General features: G+C 54.4%; 1 protein-coding gene across 2 annotated transcripts in view; it reads left to right on the top strand.

Annotated features, from left to right (window-relative positions):
• Positions 1-24,314, top strand: part of IQCA1 (IQ motif containing with AAA domain 1) — a 109,906-nt gene extending 85,592 nt beyond the window's left edge. For both annotated transcript variants that reach the window (XM_040972482.1, XM_040972481.1), the window contains 6 exons: positions 1,505-1,612; positions 2,457-2,656; positions 9,087-9,173; positions 13,012-13,189; positions 18,793-19,031; positions 23,995-24,314. In XM_040972482.1, coding sequence (XP_040828416.1) covers positions 1,505-1,612; positions 2,457-2,656; positions 9,087-9,173; positions 13,012-13,189; positions 18,793-19,031; positions 23,995-24,099 — 917 coding nt within the window. In that variant the 3' untranslated portion in view covers positions 24,100-24,314. The remainder of the gene's footprint in view (positions 1-1,504; positions 1,613-2,456; positions 2,657-9,086; positions 9,174-13,011; positions 13,190-18,792; positions 19,032-23,994) is intronic.
• Positions 24,315-25,917: the final 1,603 nt, after the last annotated feature.

Genomic DNA, 25,917 nt, shown 5'->3' with positions numbered 1-25,917 from the left:
CCTGGGCATCGTAACGTGCACGGCCCCCGTGTCCAGGCTGCTGCTTCTCATGCAAGTCCTTGCCAGTGTGCCTTGGAAACCACCAGGTGATGGCCAGGTGCTAAGGTCCCGGCTGTGCGCATGGCAAACCCACCTGCAGTTGCTGGCTACTGGCTTTGATCTGTCCCAGCCCAGCTTGGTACAGCCATCTGGGGGAGAGAACCACTGGATGGAAGATCAGTTTCTCCTTTTCTCTCTGAAACTCTGTGTTTCAATAAATATACAATGAAGCTCTGTTTCTTAAAGATTTATTTATTTTTATTTGAAAGGCAGACTTACAGAGAGAAGGGGATTCAGAAAAAATCCTTTATCGGTCAGTTCACTCCCCAAGTGACCACAATGGCTGGAGCTGAGCTGAGCTGAGCTGAGCTGAGCTGAGCAGATCTGAACGCAGGAGCCAGGGGCTCCCCCAAGTCCCCCACATGGGTGCAGGGTCAAAAGGCCTTGAGCCATGTGCCACTGCCTTACCAGGCCACAAGCAAGGAGGTGGATGGGAATGGAGCAGCTGGGACATGAACCGGCACCACATGTGCAAGGCAAGGACCTAGCCATTAGGCCACTGGGCCAGATGCAAAAATATTTCTTAAAGAAAAAAAAAAAAAGAAGACTTCATTCAGGGTAAAAAAAAATTTTGAAAACCGTTACATATAACAGCTCTCTGAAGAGACCACAGAAAAGGTAAATTAGGACAAATTAGTGCATTGACTTCAACAGTGCTTCCACTAAAGCTAACATTACAGGTCAGCTCCCTTTCCCATCCAAGCACTGGGATTCTGTGTGGCTGTGAAGCTGGGCCCACTGCATATCAGTCCTCCTGAGTGTTAACTCCTCAGTGTGAACTCCCTGAGTGTGAGCCTCCTGGGTGTGAACTCCCTGGGTGTGAGCCTCCTGGGTTGAGCCTGCTCGTTGTGAACCTACTGATGTGGGTTGCAGTGTGAAACTTTTTGCCTTTCACACAACCGAGAATGTAATTGCTCTTTTTTTTTTTTTAAGTTTTATTTTGATTGTGAAGGCAGATGTACAGAGAGAGGGAAGGACAGAGTAATCCATCCACCGGCTCACTCCACCCCCCAAGTGCTGCACCAGCCAGAGCTGAGCCTGTTCAAAGTCAGGAGCGTCCTCTGAGTCTCCCATGTGGGCTCAGGGTTCCTGGAACTTGAGATCCTCTGCCATGAACAGAGAGCTGCATGGGAAGTGGAGCAGCCGGGATACAAATGGATGCCTGTGCGTGATGTCAGCACCAGCAGGTGGAGGGTTAGCCCGTTGGTCCACCGTGCGGGTCTTGTCAGATGCTTGTTTGTAACGCATGAGGTGGCTGGCCTCACAGCCACGTTGGTCCTGGTCTAGATGGCCCTGGGGACTTTTCCTTGCTACCTCTCTGTGACACCCTGGGTTCTGACCCTGCTGGAAAGGTTTGACGTCTGTCTTGCTATCCCACCCACTTCCTTGTCTCTTTTCCTCCCAGGTGAGTACAGCTACCTGGGGACGACCCTCCGGCACGTGTCCATAGAACCCATGCCGTCCCCCATGGACGTCAGGCAGCTCATCACGCTGTATGGGATCCTGCCCTTAGGTAACCATGCCGCAAGCTCTGAGTCTTTTCCACATTCGATTCCGACCCCTCAAGCAGTCTGTGCCAAGGCCGTGGGCAGCATCCCCCGTGCTCCAGGCCTCCCTCACTGGCCGCACCTCAAACCTGCCGGGCAGTCCTTGCTCCACATTGTTTTCCACATTTGCGTGGAGGTTGGCGGGTGACCACACCAATGATCTTTCTGTCCCATAAATTTCCTGAGAAACAAAGGAAGAACAACAGAGGGGATGGCATCAATCTGTCCATGGCCCAGCAAAGGATTCCAGAAGCCGGCCCACTACGAGCCCACGTGGTGGTGGATGGCTCACCTGGGGTCACTTCTCCAGTCTGCCCTGCACCTGCCTTTGCCACAGCGCAGAACATGCAGGCGCAGTGGCCTCTGGTCCTAGGGCAGCTCAAGCAGCCTCAGCACCCCATGTCAGGGTTGCCCAGCCACGTCTGACCAGCATCAGCCAGGGCCAGAGGAAGTTTAGGCTCTGGCCAGCTCAGCTTTGGTCTTCCTGTTAACATTGCCAGGAGTATTGCAGCCAGGAAGGCGTCCCTGCCTGCCTTTCCCAGGCTCCGGGGGATTTACTGCTGCTGCCAGCAAGCAGAGAAACACCCTTGAGCAGCCCACGACACCCGCAGCGAGCTATTGCAGAAATGCCGCTTGCTTAGACTCCAGGGAGAGAGCGGCAGAGACCCTGTGGCTCCAGCAGGCGTCACTGGGTCGGCAGGCAGGCCCCCTGCTCGGGACCCGTGGAGTGTGTGGCGGGGAGAAGGCAGGGTCGCTCTGCCTGGCCCGAGAGAGGCAGGAGCTCAGGGCCCGGGCCTCTGTGCTTTACAGGCTCAGCCTCAGTGCACGAGAAAGCGCCACTGGTCAAGTCGCTGCTGCTGGCCGGGCCGTCTGGGGTTGGAAAGAAGATGCTGGTCCACGCCATCTGCACAGAAACGGGAGCCAACCTCTTCAACCTGTCCCCGTCCAACGTCGCCGGGAAGTACCCTGGCAAGAGCGGCCTGCAAATGATGTTGCACGTGGTCATCAAGGTACCCCAGTTCGCCCTCCTCCAGGGCCCCTCTGTGCCTCCCAGGCATCCCAGATCCGCTCCCAAGCTAGCCTGGGAACTGCCCCCGCCCCAGGTCTGCTTGTAATCAGCCTCAGATTCCAGGGCGTTCTAAAGTGTTTTGATAGAGTATCATTCTAGATGTGCTTTGGAGGGCTTCGTTCTGGGAGCTGCGTGCGTGTTACTCAGCTCCGCTTTGGTTCCTGGACAGTGAGTGTTGAGACCAACTTGCTCGCGATCGTTGTGCCCTACCTGGGGCTGGACGTCCAGCCCCATCGCTTTCCAAGGGGCTCAGGGCTGGCGTAAGGCATGCTGTTTCTGCAGCGCGAGCACACTGCACCCCAGGGGAGCAGGTGGCTGCCGTGGCTTCTCCCCTGAGCCAGAGGACCCCCCCCTCAGCCCCTGGGACATGGAGGCGCCCAGGGAGTGGACGGCTGTGGAAGCACCATGGGCACATGCTCCCCTTTTGGCAAACATCTACTCAAGCCACCGTGGAGTTGTTGATGGACACTAGGCGTGAGTCTTGACAGACACACAGATCGTGGATGGCTTCTCTCATTCCAGGCTGGCCTTCTCGCTTTTCTGTCAGTTACTGAGAGGGGATGTCGGCTCTCCTACCACAAGGAGAGTTCCTGGGTTTCTCCCTTGTCGCCTCATCTGTTTTGAAGCATTGTTCTGAGATACCCCACCTTGGAGCAGGAGTGGGTGGCGAGTGCTGTTCTGAGAAGCCCCTCCTTGGCGTGGGGTCAGGGTGGGAGCCGGCTGTCTTGCTGATTGCTTTTCCAATCATGAAATGTCCCTTTTGCCCACACAGTGGGGCTCAAAACCCACCGGGCCTCATGTTCGCACGGCTGCTTTCTTCCAGTTGTTGTACGGCTGCGTTTTCAGTACACCTGTGTGTCTGCAGAGCCATCCTGTGGGAGCCCGTGGTTGGGTTTTGCTTTCTCAGTCTGAGAATGTCCACCGTGTCATGGTGTCATGGGACTCTGCTCCCTTGATGTCACACACAAGTATCCTTATGGTGACGTGGGGCTCCCGTTCTGTTCTTTGTTCTCTACTCTTCTGCTGACTTTTACGTTGCATTACACCCCTACATTGTCCTCTGAGTCACCCTGATTTTTTGTTGATGGTTGCTTTGTTTGACAATAGTCATTCTTCATATACTAAAACCTGTGCCACATTGATATTTTACATAAGCCACGAAAGCCTTGCTACGATGCAAACCGTTGATTATTTCCACCCTTTGTGTGTGTAGTACCGTACACTCCACCTCCGGGAACATTAATACCACAGCAGGACACGTGAAAGCAACATAATCTTTGCTGTTCGCGTTTGCTGTGTTTGTCACTTTGTCAGAGCGCGTTGCCGGCGGCACTCACTGCCCTTACATCGGTCTTGATGCAGGTCTTAGCCTTCATCTCACCTCCTTGTGTAGGATATTATCACGGGTAGAGGATCATGGGCTTTTTTCCAAACTTTAAGCACGTCTCATTCCATTGTCTTGGGACAGCCATTGTGTCTGATGAAAAGTCACCAAACATTGCAATTCTCTGGATGGTTGCAAGATTTTGCATGATTTGGTTGTCATCATCTTGGCTGTAACGCAGATCCATTTAGGATATGTTTAAATCAAATTTGGGAGATTTTGGTCATTATTTCTTAGTGATTTTTTAGCCCATTTTCTTCATTCTGTGCCTCCAGTCGCATACCTATTTGACATCTTAAAGTTGTTCCACAAGTCCCTGAGGTTCCGTTCTGTGTTGGGTCATTTTTATCCATCAGTACTCGAGTTCCCTTGCCCTGCCTTGGTTTATCTTCCTTTCCACCCAGGATCAGAGCAGCTGTGACCCCTCTGACTCATCCCTCACTGGTCACTCAGGGCCAACTCCCAGTTCACTCAGGAGCCGAACATGCAAAGTGCAATTTTAAAATAGTGGGAAGGCAGAACACAATATGTGCACGTTTGTTTAAGAAGAACCCAGGGACTGAAGAAGCCTCCACTGTACAACCCACACTAACCCCCAATTCCCCGTGCTAAGCAGCCCCTTGCTGGCAGCTGCCCGGGAGCCAGGGGCACCCCCAGTTTGGTCATGCTCACAGCAGGAGGCAGGGAGTGTCGCCTCACCCAGCCTGCTCCCAAATGCTGCGTAAAACAGTGTGATGCATGAGCGAGTGAGTGAGTACGCCCGTTCAATTGGCTAGCAGAACAGCCGGCAGAAATAGCTGCTGGGTTCTACCTACAGATGTCCATGGCAAGCAAATGAACCCCTTCAGCGAGATCGGGCGCCCACCCTCCCCAGGTCACAGCACAGCTCCTCTCAGAAACTCAGCTGCCGAAACTCTGCTGCGAATCTCTTCTGAAAGTATTTATTCATTTATTTTCATCCGCTCAGAAGGCAGAGAGATCTTTCATCCACGGATTCATTCCCCAGATTCCCCCAGCAGCCAACGCTGGGACAGGCTGAAGCCAGGAAACTGGATCAGTGCAGAGAGGCAGGCCTGGGGTCGGCTGAGACAGGCCCTGGGCGTTCCAGCATTGGCCCCCCAGCAGTGGCCAACCATGACACCACAGCCCCCATGGATGAAGATTCAATTCTGGCAATGAATGCTTAAATAGAATCCCTTGGGGAAGACACGAAAGGTGAAATCCACAAACGTCCCGGGCTGGAGAAGTCTCAGCTTCTCCCCAGGGTCTCCCAAACTTTGAAAAGGCAAATGTTGTCAAAGACGCATCTGAGCCGGTGAGGGACAGTAAACCCAAACCGCTGTGCGAGCATTCGGCAGGCCTGAAGAGCCCTCTGCTGGCCGGCGACGAAAACGGTCCCATAGAACTGTGAAGTTCAATTATGAATTAATTACATTTAATTGCCCATGACCTCCAACTATCTGCGGGTAATTTAAACGAAGCCATCTCAGAGCTAGGTGAAAATTAAAAGAGCAAAGGATCCCATTTTTCATTAGCAAATTGGCAGCGATGTTTTATTGTTCGCGCCCGTCAGGGAGGGGCGCACGGTTGCGCACTGAAGTGTGTGCGCCAGACAGAGCCTGCAGGAGGGCCGCGCGGCTGCCCACGGGAAGACGCGAGAGGAGTGTCCAGGTCCTCGCCCACAGCGGGTGACGTGCCCAGGGTTAGGGGGAGGAGGAAAGCCGTGCAGACGTTCAAACTCGGGGTGCCAGAGCCTGGCATTCAAGTGGGGGCGAAGTGCAGTGCGTGCAGGCCAGAAGAGCGAGGAACGAATGAGATCAGAAGGGCTGTGTGACGCAGGCACCGCTACCCCGCAGTTCCTTCCGCGGCTCTCGCTCATGAGCTGGGCTTGGCCACGGCCACTGGAGAAGAGCCGCTCCCCTGCCCCCTCGGCTGTCCTCCCAGGATTCCACGTCACACACACACCCGCCCTCGCTGTCCCACTGTCCAGCTCTCCTGGACCAAACACCCTTGCCTGCAAAGGCCTCCCACAGGCCTGCTGCCTGCCCAGCTTTCTGCAGAACGCTCCCTTCTGCTGCTTCTGCTCTCCACACCACCAACAGCCTGTCACCCGGCTCCAGTCCAGAGCCACCTCCTGCGTCAGTGTCTCCCCGTGGAGTCCCCCGTTCCCTCCCAGCCTCATCCCGCCTCCGTTTCCTGTGGATTCCTCTACCCGTGCTCATGGCTTCCACGGCCTCCTGGCCCCACAACTCCCTGGGGCCGCCCTTCCTCTGCCTGCCCTGTTGCCTCTGGGCTCCAGTTCCAGCCTTGGTCCCATGAGGGTCCACACTCTTCCCAGCCTCCTGGCAGCCTGCGTCAGGACCCCCTTGCCCGCCTACACTAGTCTCATTGCATCGGCCACATCTTGCTCATCCACTCCGGCCACCTCTGTCTTCAGACTCACCACTTACCCAGCCCCCTGCCCGCAGTGGCCACTGCCAAGGCTTCCGCTGCCCATCTGGTCTGCTCACTCTCCACCCGCCCTTCAGTCCTTCCCCAGCTCTGCAGGGCTTCTGGGGTCACAGCCAACCCCCCAGCATGGGCAAAGCCTTAATGGACTCTGTCTGGAAGGCCTCATGATCCCCCAGTCCACACAGGGCAGCCCTTTCCCTCAATTGCCCCTCGCCCTGCTGCAGGCGCAATGGCTGAGAGCTCTCCAGGACAGTGGCTGTGACCCTTGGACAGGTGGGCTGTGACCCTTGGACAGGTGGGCTGTGACCCTTGGGTGCAGTCTCCATCCTTACCACGCCTCCCACTGTGGCCGTCGGGGGGGGGGGAGGGTCTGTGGGCCACTCCCAGCCTCACCCCTACCCTCACCCACCAGAGAGCTCCTACGGCCAAGGCCTCTGCGTGGGTGGTCTCTGAGCACAGCGCCCTGCACACCTGCCAGCTGAGACACGCTCTGAAAGAAGATGCCAAGAACAGGCTTGTGTCCTGTGACCGCTGGGAGCCCCACATTCCTGGGCCTGGGGTCTGGTGGCGCATGCCCTGGGGCGACCCCACAGTGGGGGTTCCCGTGTTCTCCCTGCAGAGGGGGACTCAGGCAAGGGCAAGATGCGTGGGAAGTGGCATCTGGTCTCCCAGGCCAGTGCAGCGGTGAGCCAGCCCTCGGGAGCGCGGGCATGGCCAGGCAGGCAGCCCCGGCCAAGCCCCGGCTCCAGCACTCCTGTAGGACAGCTCACGTTCCTGTGCCACCGTGACTCACCCAGCAAAGGGGGAAAGCCATGGAAGGGGCCGGCACCGCGTGGAACCTGTGGCCGGTGAGGGTGGAGGCGGCATTGTGGATGTTCACATGCCTTGCCAACGAGTGTTGCCCAGATTGTTGGTGCCGTCAGCTTCTCGTGCTTTGATCGTAACTGAGAACTTGCAAACCACCACACTGAGTCTGCACATCAGGCCGTGTGGCCCAGAGGCAGCTGCACGTACTGAGACAGAATTCTTCACAAGCGTGTATGTTTTCAAGTGCAGCTCGTGTGGCATTTCCTCCCACTGGGCCTAAAGGAGCATGCTGGTTAAAGGAATTTGAGGCTAGCGCCCAGTGCAATGGCATGGCTGACTCAAAGCAGCTCTCAGTCAGTGTCAGAAAGAAGACTTCTGGTGTCCAGGTGACGCCGAGCTCGGAGGAACCCCGGGCTTCCGGGCAGTCCACACAGCTCTGATGGAAGGAAGCAGACAGAGGGATGAGGGAGCAGCTGGCAGCAGGAACTCCTGTCAGCAGTGCCCACCAGGAGGAGCTGGGAGGCTTCCAGGGCACAGGTGGAAACCACGGGAAACCCTGCCTGGCCAGAGGGCCTCAGGAGGGGACAGCGATGCTGATGAGGGACTGAAAAGCTTAAGACCTTGGCCTTCACTGCTATAAATGATCTCGTCCCTGAGAAGCTGAAGGCCTCTTCCAGGAGCGTCTCGGTCTTAGGGTTACCCTGGGAAGCCTTGGACTTCAGGCGCTTGCAGGGAGCAGTGGGAATTCCCTCTGCTTGCGGAGACGGTGGAAGACCCACTGGAGCTGGAAGGGCTTCAGGGGCCCAGCGTGCAGGTCTCCAGCATGGGAGCTGGGGCAGGGCTGGGTGGATGAGACAGGCCGCAAGGCAAGCTGGTAGGGCCTGGGACTGCAGGATGCAGGGGAGGGGAGATGCGCTCCAGCCCAAGAGTCCAGTGCAGCCCATGTCCACTTTGGTCTTCAGAGGGTCTAGACAGGACACCGCTTGGTGCATAAACCAGCACGATGTGGCTTTGGGGATCCAGAGAGCCCTAGTCCCCAGGCAAGTGCCCGTCTTCCCTGAAGCCGTGCCTCCTGCTGCCTTCACAGTGTCTCCAGAAACATGAAAATAGGTGAGGACACAACACCCACTGTGGTTGGTGCAGCTTCCATCTGTACCAGCTCCCCACAAAACACAGGTGGCTGCGAAGATAGCTGCCTTTGGCCATGGCTGGAGTGCTTTGAAGGGACTGTTAGGTGTGTGACAATGACTCGTTAGCCATGACAGGTCCCTGCCCAACTCTGTCCATGGTGCGGCTGCAGGGGCTCAGAGCCGCCGCCCAGCACAGCCAAGAATGATAAGAAAGAGCATCCCCGGGGGCTCGGGCAGGAAAACCCGTCTCATGACACATAGACGCCAACAGACCCTACCGCCACCAGCGGGCTGGGGAAGGGACCAGGGCACCGGGGGTTTCCAGCAGCAAACAGACAGCCCACTTGCTTGGAGTCACCTTGAGGTCAGGCAGCACAAGTGTGTCACCCATCAGGACAGGAGCCTGAGGGTGGAGGGAGGCAAAGGTCCTGCCGCCCGCCCGGCCACAGCCATAGGGTGGGTTCTGAGCTGCATCTGATCTGGCGCTGGACCGGCAGCACTACAGGCCGCTCTCACGGGCCTGCCATGCGTGGGAGCTCAGCTGGCCCCCCGGGGGGAAGCCGTGCCCCTACAGGCGGGCTCTTCTTTCTTTTCTCCAGGTGGCTCGGCAGCTCCAGCCCTCCGTGGTGTGGGTCCAAGACACAGAGAAAACCTTCTACAAAAAAGTTCCCAGCACAGAGAAGCAGGTGAGGGGCACACGCGCACTTCCCACGCCGCTCTCTGCCTGCGTGGATCGGGTTCCCTGGCCCGGGGGGGGGGTGAGGCTGGTGTCCCCCGAGCAGGCCGAGCTTTGCCTGGGGAGGGGCAGGAGAGCACCAGGTTGGGAACTGTGGCGGTGGTCTCTGTCCACCCTAAGTACTCCTCTACAATGGAAAGGCCCCAGCGGCTGATTTCACGAGGCTTCATTGCAAAGAAAATGAAGGCGAGCCGGGCAGAGGAAGCAGGGTTTGCAGTCCAAACATCCGACTCACAGGAAAGAAACAATTCAGAAAGCGCGGCTCAACGATGGGTTATTATTGGGATTTCCTATTGTTCATCGTAATAAATAGCAAAGAGCCTGAAAATTTATGAACAAAGGCCATCGCCAGAATTCGGGGTCTCCGGGGAACCCCACTCTCAATTGCTTCCTTCCTCCTTTTATCTGCTCTCAACGGCCCCCCCTTTCCCGGCTTCCCCCTCACATCACCCGCGAATTTCCCACAGATTGCAAACAACAACAACACTTGAGATTCTCATCCCACATCAGCTCGCAGCAAAGCAAGCAGCAGCCAGCTGCGCTGCAGTCTGAGGAAGTGGGGCAGGGTTCTGGTCCCGAGCATCCGCTTGGAGAGGGGCGGGATGAGCTCGGATCGCCCTGTCACCTGGGAGACTGCCAAGGGGCGTTTGGGACCTCAGCCCTCCAATCTTCCAGTTCACTCCCAATGCTGGCCACATTGTCACAGAGGCAGGTGTGCAAGCCCCAGGGCGGGTGGCATTGCTGCTTCCCAGAACTCCGGTCTGGGAGAGGTCACACCCCGAAGTCATCACAGTTACAGCATAGGGAAGGGGCAGCGAGCATCAGCCGGGCAGCAGGACAGCCCTGCCTGCCCCTCAGGAGACCCAAGACCCCAGCACGCCCTGGCTGTGTGTCCTTAGGCAGGAGCTTAACCCCTCCGAGCCTCTGCAACCTTATCCTCATTTTTGAGATTTGCTTATTTGAAAGGCCGAGTTCCAGAGACAGAGAAAGGGATCTGTCTTCGGCTCCTTTGCTCCTCGAGTGGCCGCACAGCAGGTGCTAGGCCAGGCCGAAGCCAGGTTCGGTCCCGTGTCGTGCAAGGACCTAAGCACTCGGGTCAGCGTCTGCTGCTTTCCTGGGTACATTGGCAGAGCCAGTTTGGAACTGGCTTTCATAGGAGATGCAGGTGTGTCTAGTGGCAGTGTAACCCATGGCACCACCATGCCAGGTGCTACCACCTTAACGGCCACACTGGCGAGTCCCGTGCGTAACTATGAGTTTGGAGAGCTTTGCCTCATGTTATCAGCTGTGTCCCCTGGAGCTATGGTCTGCTGTCAGCAGTTACAGCCACTGGGCACCTAAAAACACATTCACCTGCACACCCATTCAACTACACACCAGGGAGCCTGCACTCCCAAGAGCCTGCACGTCCAGGCACCTACACACCCAGGCACCTGCACACCCACGCACCTGAACACCCAGGAACCTGCACACTTGGGTGCCCAGATGATCAGAAAGCCACAAGACACAGCAGTGCTGAGCAGCAGGGAGGGCCTCCAGCAGAGGCACTCAGGGTGCAGGGGCAGGATACCAACCAAGGAAGGAGCCCAGCCATGCACACAGGGCGACGCCTCCAGAAGTTTCCACCATGCAGCCCTTTGTGCTGGGCTGTTCACTGTGTCTGCACTGACCCTCAGCCGTCCCTGACTGGGTTTGTTCTGGTGCGGAATGAGGCCTTCGGCTCAGTTGTGCACACTGGGCCATTTCCTGCCCTTGCTCTGCACTGCAAGCCTCCATTGTCTGTCGAGGGAGCCAAGTGCAGTGAAAACCACCCTGTGAATGTATAGAAGTTCATGGGCCAGCCTGGGGTCAGAGCCGTGCTGAGCTCAGAGCTGACATGGCTCTGTTCCACCCTGTGGCCTGGCCCAAACCCTGTGCCCTAGCAGGAGGAAGTGGGGGAAGGAAGGCGGATATCCAAGCAGCCCTGCCCCAGGCCTCTTGCACCTCCCGGGGGCCCAGGCTCCGGCCGCACCAGCACCCCAGGTGAGTTGTTCATCCACTGGCGTTTGCACAGCTGACCCATGCTGGCTTCCTTTGCTGTCCATCGAGTTTCTCAAAGACCAAGTTATCTTCCCAGTCCCCATTCATGCGTCATTGTCTCCATCTGCTTGCTGCCCACACCACTGCACTGAAATGGCCACACAACAGTCTCCTCAGACACAAAGGAAGTGTGATGCTTCTTCGAAAGCCGCAAGAGCGTTGTTGAGAAAATGGAGAGACATGAGCAAGCAGCCACTGTGTGTGCAGGTTGGAAAGCCATGTTGTTGAGACAGCCCTGAGACGCCCGAGTGGGTTGACACATTCAATCTTGTACAAACATCCGCTGCTTTATTTGCAGAAACTGAGAAGCTGAATGATCCCCAAATTCATGTGGAGGTTCAGGAAGACTCAGTCAAGTCTTCAAAAATAATGCAAAACTGGAAGACGTAACTTTTCCGACATTGTTTCCAAACATCCACAAAGCTGTACCCCTCTAGACCAGGTGGCACCGACAGAGACAAAAGAACTAAGCAGCCGGAAGCAAAACTCCTCCATTTGCAAGGCATTATCAGGAATGCCAAGGCAATTCAGTCTTTTCAACAAGTTCCATGCTGGAATGGTCAGATGAAAGTGGACCCCAAACTCACACCATAGGGGAAAATCAACCCTAAAATATCAGAGGCCCAAATGGTCGCATTAACACCTCGGCAGAGACGTGCAGGTGGGAATGCATGGCCCTGGCTTTAGCAGTAGTTTCCTAGATGTGACGCCAGAAGCACAATGAAGAAAAACCCAATTCCGCATTAGCAAAATGTAGAACATTTTGGTGCAGAGGGCCCCATTCCGAATGGGCAAACAACACCCAAGAGGATGTGCAAATCTTACACTCATAGAGAACTTGTATTGAGGTCAGAGGAAGACCTCCTGCACGCCATTAATGAAAAGATAACCAGCCCAGCTTCAAAAGTGAGCTGGAGGACTATACTGTTGTAATAATACACATGGGGGAATAGGGTGGGGGTGGGGAACTGGAAGGGAGGAAGGGAGGTGGGGAAGGGAATCCCCACACCTACACAACCATGTCGTGGAAAATAATACATTTTTTTAAATGAGTCAAGGATCTCAACCCACAGTTTTTCAAAGATTCTCAAAGGGCAGATCCATACATGGAGTGATGCCCGGCTTTAGCCCTCAGCCCAGCGGGCGCTCAAGAAGCCAAGACTGGGTGTGGGGAGCCCATCTCCGTCACCCCATAACTCTCCCACCCATGCTGCCCCTCCGCTTGTCCAGCCAGGCAGGGCTCACCAGAAACCACCACCATCTCACGCCTGAGCCAGAAGCCGCCCCGCGGTGCCCACCCTGACTCTCAGCACCCTTGGTGCCACCAGCCCAGTACAGGCGCAAGATCCTCCAAAGTGCCTCGGAGAACGTCGGAAAGTCTCCTGTACTCAGCTACGTTCAGACACACGAACTCCCTGTGCGCCCCGGCCACGCCTCCTTCCACCTGCGAACCCACACCATTTCCCCTTGCGAAGGCAGCAGGTGCTTCCTTACCGCCTTCCAGATCAGAATGGTTGGGGCGGAGTGGGGCGGGGAGAGGAGGAAACGCAAACAGCCCCAGATCTCCAGTCAGGCACCACCTGACACCTGTCCCAGGATGAGCCTGAAGCAACATTGTGTCTCAGCACCTTGCAATGCCTGGGATGCATGAGACAGCACTGGAGAGGATGTGGCTTATGTGGAGTCTAATTTCCCCCCCTCTCTCCCAGAGTGAACCCAAGCGCCTGAAAAAGCAGCTTCCCAAAATCCTGAAGCTCCTGAGACCAGAAGACAGGATCCTGATCGTGGGGACCACCCAGCGCCCCTTCGACGCTGAGCTGCAGTCCTTCTGCAGGGTTTATCAGAAGATCATTTTGGTTCCCAGGCCCGACTACGCTTCCCGATATGGCAAGTTCCTTAGGGCCCTTCCGGTGAGGGAAGGCGGGGCTGGCCGTGCGTCCTGGGCTTGCAGGTGTGTGAGCCCAGGGATGGCCCTCCTCATGCAGGAACACCCACAGGGGGTCTGCAGGCCCTGTGCCATACAGCAGCTGCAAAGTGGACCAAGACCAGGGCACGTTGGGCCCCTAGAGTGTCTGTTCTGGAAAAAGGTTCGAGGGCCATCAGGATGGGGAGACGCATGTGAGGACGTGAGGTGACAAAGGTCTTCCAGCGTTGCTTTCTCTTTTACTCCTTTCCATTTTTAAAAAAGAGCTGTGTGATTTTACTGGCGAGCCATAGAGAGAGAGGAAGAGACCAAAAGGAAGGAAGGGAGGAAGGAAGGGAGGGAAGGAGGGAGGAAGGGAGGGAGAAAGGAAGGAAAGACAGAATGAAAGAAAGAGGGAGAGAAAGAAAGAAAAAGACAGGGGAGGGAAGGGAGGGAAGGAAAGAAGGAAGGGAAAAGAAAAAGCTTCCATCCATTGGTTCACTCTCCAAATTTCCACAAAACCAGAGCTGACTGATCCTAAGCTGGAACCGGGAGCTTCTGGGCTTCCCATGTGGGTTCAGCTGCTGCTGCTCTCCCAGGCTCCAAGCAGGAAGCTGCACTGGAATTAGAGCTCCTGAGACTTGAGTCATTGCCCACAGGGGATGCCGGCGCCACAGGCAGAGGAGCAGCGTGCTGTGATGCCACTGCCCCGGCCTGACTTGCCTTTGGAGGAAGTCGGAGTCACCCACCGCATTCCTCGGCCTGCTCTTCAAGCCCCGTGTCTGTCACTGCTTTCCCATCCCCAAGTCTAGCCCTATGCTGACTTTGAAATAAACAGTGGGTATAACTAGAGGTGCCCACCCCATTCTTTATTCTGGAATTGGAAGAGTCAAAAACCAACCACTTGATACATATTTTTATTTATTTTTACTTGAAAGGCAGATTTGCAGAGAAGGCTAGATAGAGAGGTATAAATCCTCCGCTGGGTCACTCCCTTAATGGCTGCAACAGCCAGAGCTGGGCCAGTCTGAAGCCAGAAGCCAGGCGCTTCTTTCAGGTCTCCTGTGTGGATACAGGGGCCCAAGCACTTGGGCCAACCTCCACTGCTTCCCCAAGCCACGTGCAGGGAGCTGGAAGTGGAGCAGCCTGGGCATGAACTGGCTCCTGTGGGGATGCCTGGGATGCCTTAGCATACTGTGCCACCATGCCAGCCCTAATGCATGTTTTTAAGTAGAAGAGTACCAAGGGACCCAGAGCAATGGCTCAGCAGCTAAATCCTCACCCACGTGCTGGGATCCCAGTGGCACAGTGCACTAGGATTACACTGGGGACAGTGGCAAGGGTGATGCTTGGGGTCACACTGGGGCCGGTGGTGGGAGGAGATGGAAGCTACAAGGGCAGTGCTGGCCACATGTATGTGGCTGGGGTGGTGGCACGGGGACCGGGGTCCAGTGGTAGGAGGGATGTGGGGTGGTGGCGCGGGGACCGGGGGCCCATCGTGTACACAATATTGCTCTGGAGTAGCAGTGGTTGGCTCAGATGGTGCCAGCACAAGCCATTACATCAGGCTTGATTCCTTTTGCTCCTCGGTCACGTTACCACCAAGAAAACAGAGGGAGTACGGCCCTGCCTGGTTCTCTTAGTTGCTGATCAATGACAAACGCTAAAAGGAAAGCTATGCTGCATAGATTATAAACTGCCCGCCGATTGGCCCCTCTGCTTGTCATGTGTACTCTCTGCTCTGCATATATTAAGAACTGCCCGCCGATTGGCCGCTCTGCAGTGTGCCCCACAAACTGTGACCCCAGCTTCGTCCACCCATGCAACACATTGAGTGCAGGGAGATTTGGGGTCCCTATGAGTTCTCCCTCCTCCACCTAATGGATTCCAATCCTTTTCTGGCCTCAGAAACTTCCCCCAGACCCTCTGCATCCAGCCAGCAGCCAAAGGAAAGAGGGAGAATGTTCTGGAGACTTTAGGAACCGCATTTCCTCAACCCATGTTGTCTTGGCCAGCATGAGTCACACAGCTTCAGCCCGCCCCCTGCAGGCAGGGATGCCCGAGGCAGGCAACGTGTGGGGAAGGGCAGCTTTGGCCACCATCCACTGCCCACGGGTAGGACGCCTGGCTTGAGCAGAGCATTCTCACACCCCTCCCTCAGGAGCCCGTGCTTTCTGGTTCTCTTTCCACTGTTTTAGCCGTTTTTATCACCTGGGAGAGGAAGGTGGGGAGACCCATCCCCCACGGTCAGATCACAGACTGCCGAGCGCACTCCCCACTCCGCACACTGCACTTTCACATTTGTCTTTCCCTGGCGGATTCATCCAGGCCACTGCTCTAGCCCACTTCCCACGCGCTGGGCAGGGCTTCCTCCAGGACCCTGAACGTCTCACAGCCGCAGTGAGCGGGACCGCCGTCTTAACAGAAAGACACAGTGATGGCAATCCTCAGGCCCATGGAGCCCGGGCTGCAGACCCCTAACTGGGGCCGTTGATTGGCCATCCGCGGCAAGGGACAGCCCCAAAGCCACGGGAGCCCTTCCAGGTTCAACGTTGCCACGTCGTTCCAGGCCACGTTAGGGAGGTGACAGTGCCAAGGCACTGGTGGCCGGGAGGCTGTGAAACAGTCCTTCAGTTCCGCGTGTCACACTTGGCATCTGCTGCCACATGCCCCACATCCAGCTTTCTTTTGAAAGAAAATCCACCCGCCCAGGCTGACAGATGCCTTGCCTGTCCTCACAAATCCCCGGGCTCCTTCCCTTCACATTCCTGGTGCGTCCCTCTGCCGGCCTCTCCTCCCCCAGGGTCTGCTCAGCTAACAACCCCATTCATCACCGGCCCCGCCCCAAGCCCAGCTCTGCCCAGTTTCTGTCTCCAGAGCTTTCTGGAATGCTAGGCCTCAGAAGGACAGACTCTCTACCCAGATCACATTCACCCTTCGCACTTGCATGAAACTCAAATAAAGAACAATATCCAGGCACCGTGTCCTCGCCAGCACCCAGCCGGGGCGGGAGAAGCAGAGGAAGGGAGGCTAAGGGCCAGGGCAGAAGCCGAGAGTGCCCAGGAGGCAGCAGGAGTGGGGAGAGCCAGCAGAGACCACGGCAGTGAGCCAAGACAAAGGAGAAAGGGCGTCACAGTGTCCAGGGCCCAGCCTGGCCTCAGGCACCCCAGGGGCCAGCCTTGCCCCACGCTGCAGTGACGTGGCATCTACCACCTGTGTACCCACTGGCCCGCTGGTCCCCTTGCTCCCCTCTCAACAAGGTTCACTCCGCACTCGGCTGTCTGCGCTGACACCCCCAGAGCAGCTGTGCCAGTGTCAGGAGCCCCTGAAGACGGTGCCTAGTGAAGGCTGCAGCCGCCTCTCTGCAAGGCCAGTACGTCAGGTTCATCAAGCAGGAGGAGAAAGTCAAGCCTGGATGATGAGCACATGACAGTGACGCGTGGAGTAGCTGTGTGGCTGCGCGCCTAGGGGACCGCCCCGGTTCTCCAAGGCCACCTGTCGGTCACGCATTTTGGAGGGTCGACACACCATCACACATCCCTTCTGCTGCTGCTGGCCAACCTTGCCTCGTGGAGCAATTACTCACACTGGAATGTGCTCAGGCCGGAAGCTTCTGAAACCGTGATTGTTGTAGCTTAACGGGGTAGCAGGGGACAGAGTTATGCTGGAATCACACCCCTCCACTGCTGGTCCAGGCTGTGCCCCACGTGGGCAGGTGGCCCGTGCTTGCCAAGGTGGAGGTCTGCTGGGTCCTCTTCTGTGACATCGACACGAAGGGAGTGCTCCTTGTGGCTTCCAGAGCCTCCCTGCCGACCGGCAGTCCATCGTGTCGGCATCACGGCGGTGGAGAGAAGGCGTCCCGGTGCTTGCTGGTGCCGGTTGTGGTTCTTATCCTGATTTCCACCTCTGCAGCTGCTCTGTCGAGGTGAAGCGCCTCCTGCTCCAGTCTGTCTTACACAGGCGTGTCTTGAGTTGCTGGTTTATCTTGTGTGGCAGGTACGAGATGGCACCAACACGTAGCAATTGCCAACAGCTCAGCACAGCTGGAGGAAGCGAAGCAGCTGCACCTGCCGGGCCCTGCCAGGTGCCCTGTGGACATCTCTGGCTCTTCCTCTCGTAGCCGCACCGAAACATTCTCCTCTCCATTCCTGGTTTATGGCAAAGGCTCGTTTGGTACAAGTTCAAAGAAACTTCACAGGGAAGCAGCAGAGCGGGTCTGGGAGTTGAAGACGGTCTGGGTCGATTTGGGGGTCCCCGTGACCCCACTGCTATCGCAGCAAATCTTGAAGCCCTGGATGGCCTGCCTAAGGAAACAGGCCACTCAGTAAATTCAGTACATGCTCCGCAACTCCAACCACAAGGGCAGAGGGTCCCGCCAGGACGTTCAGGAATTGGGGCTGGTGAGCACTGGAGCGGCTCAAGGTCCTCGCGGAAGACCCATTGACGCTGCCCGCGGTGATGAGAAAAGCCCCGGAATTCCTTCAGAGTCCGTGGCCCCTTGCACAGCACACTCACCATCCGCAGGCCCATGTATGTGGGTGATGGAGTCATTGAATAAAGTCATTGATAACTTTTTTTGAATGGGGCCGGCACCCACTGTGATATAATAGGTTAAGCCTCTGCCTGCGACACTGGCATCTCCTATAGGTGTCAGCTCGAGTCCTGGCTACTCCACCTTCAATCCAACTCCCTGTTTCTGGCCTGGGAAGGCAACAGAGGATGGCCCAAGTGCTTAGACCCCTGTACCTGGGAGACCCAGAAGAAGCTCTTGGCTCCTGGCCTCAGAGCAGCCCGGCTTCAGCCACTGCAGCCTTTGGGGAGTGAATGAGCAAATAGAACATGTGTGTGTCCTGGGTGGAGGCTTTCTCTCCACCTGGGCTCAGTTCTGTGCGTGGTAGGCAGTCTCCCCACTCCCCGTGAAGCTCGCACACGGTTCCTGCGTGGGGTGAGAGTTCTTTGTATGTCTGCAGTCAAACTTCAGCATGACCCATGTGACAACCACTCTTCACCACATCCCCGTGTTCTGATGAAATCCCTCCTCTACTGCTTGTCCGCTAAGCCAGAGAGCAGCCTGGCACCGGCCCTGGATCTCAGCCAGCCTTGTGCGTGGTGGCTGGGGGTGGAGGGGGGCGAGTTCATACAGTGTAGTCCTATTATCCTTGAGAGAGGGAGCCTGCCCAGGCACAGACCTAACGCGAGAAATGAGCTTCATAACTAGAAATAAGTGACTCCTCCTTTCTAGACTGTCTGGGAAGTATCATTTCTGTGAGCAGAGACATGTTGAATGCTCTTAAGCCTCTTGATAGGCACTGCATTAAGACTGTTCTGGCCATGTTTTGAGTTCTGCTGGTCAGTTTCCAGAGGGCTTTGTGGCTTCGTAGCCCCCGCAGTCGTTGATGCGTGTCTCTTTTGTAGATTCCTTGGAGGAAGTGTGACTTTCTGCCCCTTAGAACTGTGAATCAAAGGGAGTCGCCGGGTTATCTGGCTGGTTGCTCTCTAAGACCTAACTCCACAGTGTGGGGACAGACACCTCCTTCTCCTTGATAACACGCGTTCTCTCTCTTTTCCACCACCTTGATGACAACAGTTTTGTGGAAAGAAATCATCCAGCGCCATGGAGGAGTCCTTACCAACGCCTTGAACGTCAGCTGCCTGGCCAAGGTCACCGACGGCTTCACCCAGGGAGCCATCGTGCAGGTGGTGAGGAGCGTGCTCACGGAGCGGAGGATCCGGAAGCAGGAGCACAGGCCGCTGGCGGCAGCTGAGTTCATCCCGGCCATAACCAGCATGAACCCCGTGTACAAAGAGGAGGAGGAGAGCTTTAAGGTAAAGCGCACAAATTGCGGCCAATCTTGGCAGCAAACGCCATCTCATTGTCTCCCGGCCTGGTTTCCTGAATTTGAACTCTCTCATAAACAATGAAATTTGGAGATTTGGACTTGTGAGATCACAAAATCCTTTGAGCCTTAGCAATAAAGTATGACTTGCAGAACTGAGCTTCAAAACCATTGAACTCACACACACACACACACACACACACACACTGCTTAATTTGGTTTTCATTTTGTATTTCCATGGGTCAAGTTTTTGCAGGGAAAAAACCATTTCTCAAAATAGTACATTTCATGCAAATGCTGCTTCCATCCTGTGTTTGCCAACAGACACTTTGGTTTGGGTTTTCAAAGCACATGCGAAAGGAAAGTACTCGAATTCAGAAGAATTATTTTTCCAATTTTTAAAAAGCATTCTAACATTCTGAACTTTGAATTGAGTATGTAGACAGTGGAGGGTCCAGGCTTGTGTGTTGAGCAACCCCCATCTCCATGATTGAACTCTGCAGCTTAGCAGAGCCATCCACACACGAGGTGCGGTGCCCAGCAACAGGCAGCATCCGCCGAGGCCTTTGGAAACGCAGGCAAGCAGCCACGTTTGGCCCTAAGCTTATTTGGATGGTTCCTGTCGGTTCCAGCCGCATGACTGCCCAGCATTTGAATTAATATTCTTGTTTATTATTCAAATCTTGTGTTGACTATAACCATTTTTCCTCTTCATGCATCTTTTATTCTTTTCTGGGATCCCCAAGTATTTCTCTCCTTTCGACTCACTAAGTCACCCCTGTGTTGAAGAGCAAGCCTTGGGCTCTGCTTCCTCCGAGCTGCTTCCAGCTTTGTGCAGGGATCTCTGGGAGGTTTTGGTTAGAAGCACCTGGCGTCTGACCGTGCCACTGCACAAGATGCAGTACACCCCAGGGCGGGACCTGGAGCGAAGTGGAACATGCAAAACCTCCCGCCTTGGTGTACCAATCACCTCACTGTTCCTCACAGTGCTTCTCGTGCTTGCATCACAGCGCCAGGCACAGGACAGTATGACATCCTGACCTCAACCAGCTAAGGCCTGTGTGGGACTTGTGGCCTGGGCAGTCACCAGGGAGCCTCCTAAGCCTAGAAGCTTGCACAAATGGGCCACAGCAGCAGATGAAACAGAAAATGCAAGAGGTGACATCCTGTGTTGCAGGTCACCAGCTAAGAAACAGTAGAACTAAGACCCATGCATGATCCCAAAGCCAAGTGTACTAACGATGTTTTCTGCAGTGTCTCAGTAAATTAGATCATCCCCTGAGGTACTTGGCCATCTCACTCTACATTAAAGTCAGAGCCAAGAATGAAAGCAGGAAGAGGGAATCCCAAAGTGGCAGAAACAACAATAAATCTCCAAGACGGGAACAGGCTCACAGCAAAAGCTTTGGTGGTGTAAGGAGCGTAAGACACAGCCAGGCAGTGAGCGCAGGCCTGCATTAGGCACCAGGAAGCTGGGGTACCTGCTGGGCCGCCGCAAGGAGGCAGTACAGGGCTCCACACTCAAGCCTGCCCCTGGCTCAGCTACCTGCAGGGTGCCAAAAACGGAAATATGCATGCACTTCTGAAAATGGCACGATGGCCTGAAAACCCCCAAAAGTCACATCAAAAGCAATTATGAGAACCACTCTACTTAATTCATCCAAGCCAGGGAATGGGGGACTCCCACAGGAAGTGCTGTCCCCTGTCCTGGCCCAGGAGGAGCTTAGCCTAACAACCCAGGGGTCATAGGGGAGCCACTTCCATGGGCAGAGCTGAAGACGTGCGCCACATAACTGACACCCCAACACCTTGAGAGAGTGAAACATCCTGAAAGGTGTTGCCCTGGTGGTTACACACCAGAAACCATACAGGAGAGCGTAGGCAGAGCTGAAACAACCAACTAGAACTGCTTATAGTCATTCAAATTAAAAATGCAATGAGCAATGTTGGAAGTGAAGGGGTTTAAGCTGCCACCTGTGACTCCAGCATGCACTGTGAGAACCAATTTGAATCCCAGCTGCACCACTTCTCATCTTAGCTCTCTGCTCGTGTCCCTGGGAAGACAATGGAAGAAGGACCAGGCGCTTGGGCCCCTGCCATCCACACAGGCTTTCAGATGAACGCCCAGGCTCCTGGCTTTGACCTGGCCCAGCCCTGGCCACCGTGGCTGGCCATCTGGGGAATGAACCAATGAGTGGAAGATTCCTCTAGCTCTCTGTTTCTATAACTCTTTCAAATACATCAGTAATTTCTAGTGAATAGGTTATCTGTGGACAGACACAACTAAATAATAAACAAACTGGAAAGGAATACACAGAAAAACGTCCTAGGATGCAGCACAACAGCCAAAACATGGGAGGAGTCCTAAGAGAGAGAATGGCCACTCTGCCCCCTCTGTACCTGGACCTCAGCTAGCGAGGGTAAGGCCGAGACACAGTGGCTTGAGAGCATCCTCACCAGCCAGGGGCCTGGACTTGACTTCAGCACCTCGAAGACCTCAGGATCAACGACAGAGGGATCCAGGCCAAAGTCTGAAAACATTTCAGAAAATTTCACACCAAGTACAATCTGCCCAAGATGTTGAAGAAAAATGAATGATGGGGCTGACTTTGGGATCCCATAGCTTGAACTGCCACTTGTGATGTTGGCAATCCATGGCGGAGGGCTCACTGAGTCCCAGCTCCTCCACTTCCCGTCCAGCTGGCCGCTGCTATAGCTAGAAGGACAGTGCAAGATGAATTCCTGCCGACCACTCGGACGCCTGCATGGAGCTCCTGGTGCGGGGGTCATTTGAAGAGTAAATCAAAGAATGGAAGATTTTCTTTCTTGCTCGCTCTCTCTCTCTCTCTCTCTCTCTCTGTCTCTCCTTCCATCTTTCTCTACAATTTTATCTTTCAAATATGTAAATAAATCTTTTTTAAAAAAAATAAATAAAAAAAGGCTTCCATTTAAGAATTACACCAACTTTCAAAAGACAGAAATTGAGAAGTAATTATGAAACAAATCACAGAAATAAAGATATATATAGTAACTGACATTAAATGTAAAAATAAAAGCCACATAATTTCTAGAGAAAATATGATCGGAGAACAAATTGGTGAATTGGAGGCCAAACCTCAGAAGTTTGTCTAAAAACCATAAAGATAACGTCTGTAACAGTAAAGTTAAGAAGCATGGAGGATGGGTTGAAGGATACTGAGATCCAACAAACAGAAGCTCCAGAAAAAAACACAAGAAATATGAGACGAACAATTTCCTGAACAAAGAAGAGCTAAGAACACACATGTTGTGAGGTTAACAACAACCCCAGGACCTGGCGCTGTGGCCTAGTGGCTAAAGTCCTCACCTTGAATACGCCAGGATCCCATGTGGGTGCCGATTCTAATCCCGGCAGCTCCACTTCCCATCCAGCTCCCTGCTTGCGGCCTGGGAAAGCAGTCAAGGACGGCCCAAAGCCTTGGGACCCTGCACCCGTGTGGGAGACCTGGAAGAAGTTCCAGGATCCTGGCTTTGGATCGGCACAGCACCAGCCATTGTGCTAACTTGGGGAGTGAACCATCGGACGGAAGATCTTCCTCTCTGTCCCTCCTCCTCCTCTCTCTATATCTGACTTTGCAATGAAAATAAAACAAATCTTTAAAAAAAAAAAAAAAATAAGGACTCAGCCTAACCAGTGAAAGCAAACCCATGCCTGTAGTCCAGGGGACCTGGAATTGAGATAAAAGCCAGCTTTAAAGGTTAGTAGACTGCTTATAAAGAAACATCAACTGGCAGGTCAGCTTGTGCCTATGAAGTGCTAGGGAGGTGGGGCAAGTAAAATACCCTAGTATTTTATAGCCAGCTAAAGTAGCACCCAAGACACCAAAGAAAATCAAGATACCTTAAGACACATTAGGGCACTTCAAAAAGTTCAGGAGAAATACATCTTATTAAAAAAAAAAACCTGTGGGGATTCAAAACCAGTTTATAATGTAAGTATCTCTTTTCCATATTTTTATTATGATACAATTGCATAGGCTCTGGGATTGGCTTTACCCCCTCTCAAAACCCCTTTCCCCTATATTATTACAATAGCATAGTTCTTCGGAAACAGTCATACAACCATCATTGTGGGCATGGACAATGGCAGAGTCCGTGATCCATTGTCAAGAGATTGTAAACAGCTTCAGTCCGTCTTTGATCTGGGAGTAGAGGTGCACGCTGCGTTGTGTCCTCGCGTCTCGGTATGACAGTCTCCACTAGTGACTATACATCGTCTTAAATGAAAAGCCACAATGCAAAATCAACAACAGGAAACAAAATAGAAATTTGTAATACCATGAAGTTAAATAACATGCTGCTGAATGAATAATGTGTTGCTGAAGAAATGAAAAAAAATCAGAAGCTTCTTGAAGAAGATGATGCTACTGTATGATCTATGAATCAGTGAAGAATCTAACACGAGAAAAAAAACTGTTTCGAAGAAATGAAAATAAAAACCAAAACATCAAAATCCATGAGATCCCGTTTCTGCTGATCTGTGGTGAGGTTTGTCTCCTGTTGGCAACAAGCAGATGGGTTTGTTTTTTTCTTTAATCCGGTCTACTAATCTATGATGTTTGATTGAGGAATTTAAGCCATTTACATTCAGGGTTCACGTGAGGAGGTGGTCATTTGCTCCTGTCATTGCTTGACTATGTGGGAATTTAAAAACACTTTGCAAGGCAAGTATCTTTTCATCCCATTTCCCGCAGACTTTGGGAAGCTTCCTCATTTGTACACTAGCCTTCTTCGAAGTATCCAAACCCTGAAGACCTGTGTGTCCATTAATAGGACACGACATTCAGTTAAATACTGGTACCATGAAGCCCAAGGAGCAAAAGACTTCCTGGCTTTCAAATAAAATGCAACCCTTTAGGACACTGTCCCAGTGTGTTCATGCGTCCTCACCCTGTCCTAAACTCTTGTTTCAGGACTGGTACACAAGGACCCCTTTAGGACAACGACGAGCCCTGGCACTGACAGGAGGCCTGGGCAAAGAAAAGAAGGAAGGAAAGAAGCAGAAAAAGAAGAAGTAGCATCTTCTGGATCACCACCCCTGGGTGTCTCTCTGTGGGAGGGAGACAGCCCTGGTCCTCCAGAGAGAAGATTCTTCCGCTGCCCGGCTGGCCCAAGCCCCCAGGGAGAAGCGCCTCCGAACGCAGAGTGGCCAGCGGCTGCCCTCGCTTCCCGACCGCTGTGCTGCTCCGAAGGCTGGACTCCAAGGGCGCTGATGGCAACATTATCCTCTGTAAGGACAGCAGTCGCCCATCAGTGTAGGTGCCGAGTGCGTCTCCCTGCGCGCCACGGACTCTGGTTGGACACTGCAGCTCCTCGGCTCCACTGTCAGACATCACACGTGGCAGTCAGGGACCACTCTCGTCGGGCCACTGGGAAAGCATCATGAGTAAGTTACGGGTGCTTTGGACTAATCCATGAGAGCTGTACACTGGCTTGCACGTACTTTAATAAATTAATACTTTAGTGATGCATTTTATAGAGCAGAATAAAGCTGTTGCTTTAAAGTGACTGGGTCCTTTGGGGACAAGATCTTAGCAGTGCGCTAGTCTGCCACCTAACTTGGAAGATGAGTGGCAGCTGAATACTTGGGGCATCGGGCCTGGAGTGAAGCGCTCAGACTTTGGGAGGCCAAGACGGGATGAAAACTAGGACATACAAACAAGGGGTCACTGAGACAAAGACAAAGATCACAGAATAGAAAAAAGTGAGACTGGAAAGGCATACGAAATAGTAAAGGCCAAGCGAGAATTTTTGCCTTTGTGAGTGCAGGCCAGGCTGTGTGATAGCCAGCCCCCAGGGAGCCCGCTTCTGCGCTGTCGTAAGAGGATGTGCTGAGGGCTGGGTGTTAAGCTGCAGCCTGGACACCCCCATCCTGCGTCAGTGTGCCTCCATTCAGGTCTTGGTCCCAGTTCCGGTGCAGCTTCCTGCCAGTGTACACCTCAGCAGGTGAAGGCTCCCAGGCGTGGGTCCCCTCCGCCCATGGGCAGAGCCAGTGGAATTCCTGGCTGCTGGCTTGGTCCTGGTCTGGCTCCAGCTACTGCACATAATTGAGGAGTGAGCCAGTGGGTGAAAGAACCCTCTGTCGGTTTTCCCTAGCTGTCTGTCTTTCCAATGACTAGCTTGCAGTACAAGTAGAATCAGATTAAACTGAGACGAGCTAAGTTTAATTTGAATTTTAAGCACATCCTGTTTGACAGTGCAGGGTCACAGCAGGGAAAGCCATCAAGCCTCCCACTCTAAAGGCCGGGTTGGAGCTCCGGGCATCCTGGGAGGGTGAATCAGCAATGCCCAGGAGGACGAACAGAGTCCGTGTGTGTGTCATGGCCACCAGTCACGGACTAGGCTGGTATGTTAGGATACCAGATTATCGTGCAGACGCCTGTCCACTCCGCAGAAGGCGGCCCTCCTAGGCTGTCTGTCCCTCCTAGGCTGTCTGTCCCTCCGAGGCTGTCTGTCCCTCCTAGGCTGTCTGGCCCTCCGAGGCTGTCTGTCCCTCCTAGGCTGTCTGGCCCTCCGAGGCTGTCTGTCCCTCCTAGGCTGTCTGTCCCTCCTAGGCTGTCTGTCCCTCCTAGGCTGTCTGGCCCTCCTAGGCTGTCTGGCCCTCCGAGGCTGTCTGGCCCTCCGAGGCTGTCTGTCCCTCCTAGGCTGTCTGCTTGGCAGGCCTGCAGCTTTCCGGGTGCCCTTCTGGAGATGTCCTTCCTCTCACAGGGCTCAGCCTCTGCTGGCAGGTGCACATGGCCCTGACTGCTCACCAACAGGGCTACATCTATGTCCTGCATGGTCCACAAGGGGCCCCGCACGCCAGCCCCGCACACCGGCCCAGCATCGGCTGGAGC

The sequence above is a fragment of the Ochotona curzoniae genome, unplaced genomic scaffold (genome assembly GCF_017591425.1).
Source record: "Ochotona curzoniae isolate NIBS_2020 unplaced genomic scaffold, NIBS_Ocur_1.0 contig_2294, whole genome shotgun sequence".
In the NCBI taxonomy this organism is placed as follows: Eukaryota; Metazoa; Chordata; class Mammalia; order Lagomorpha; family Ochotonidae; genus Ochotona; species Ochotona curzoniae.
The sequence above is the reverse complement of the archived record's forward strand: the minus strand, read 5'-3'. Positions and strand labels throughout refer to the sequence as shown.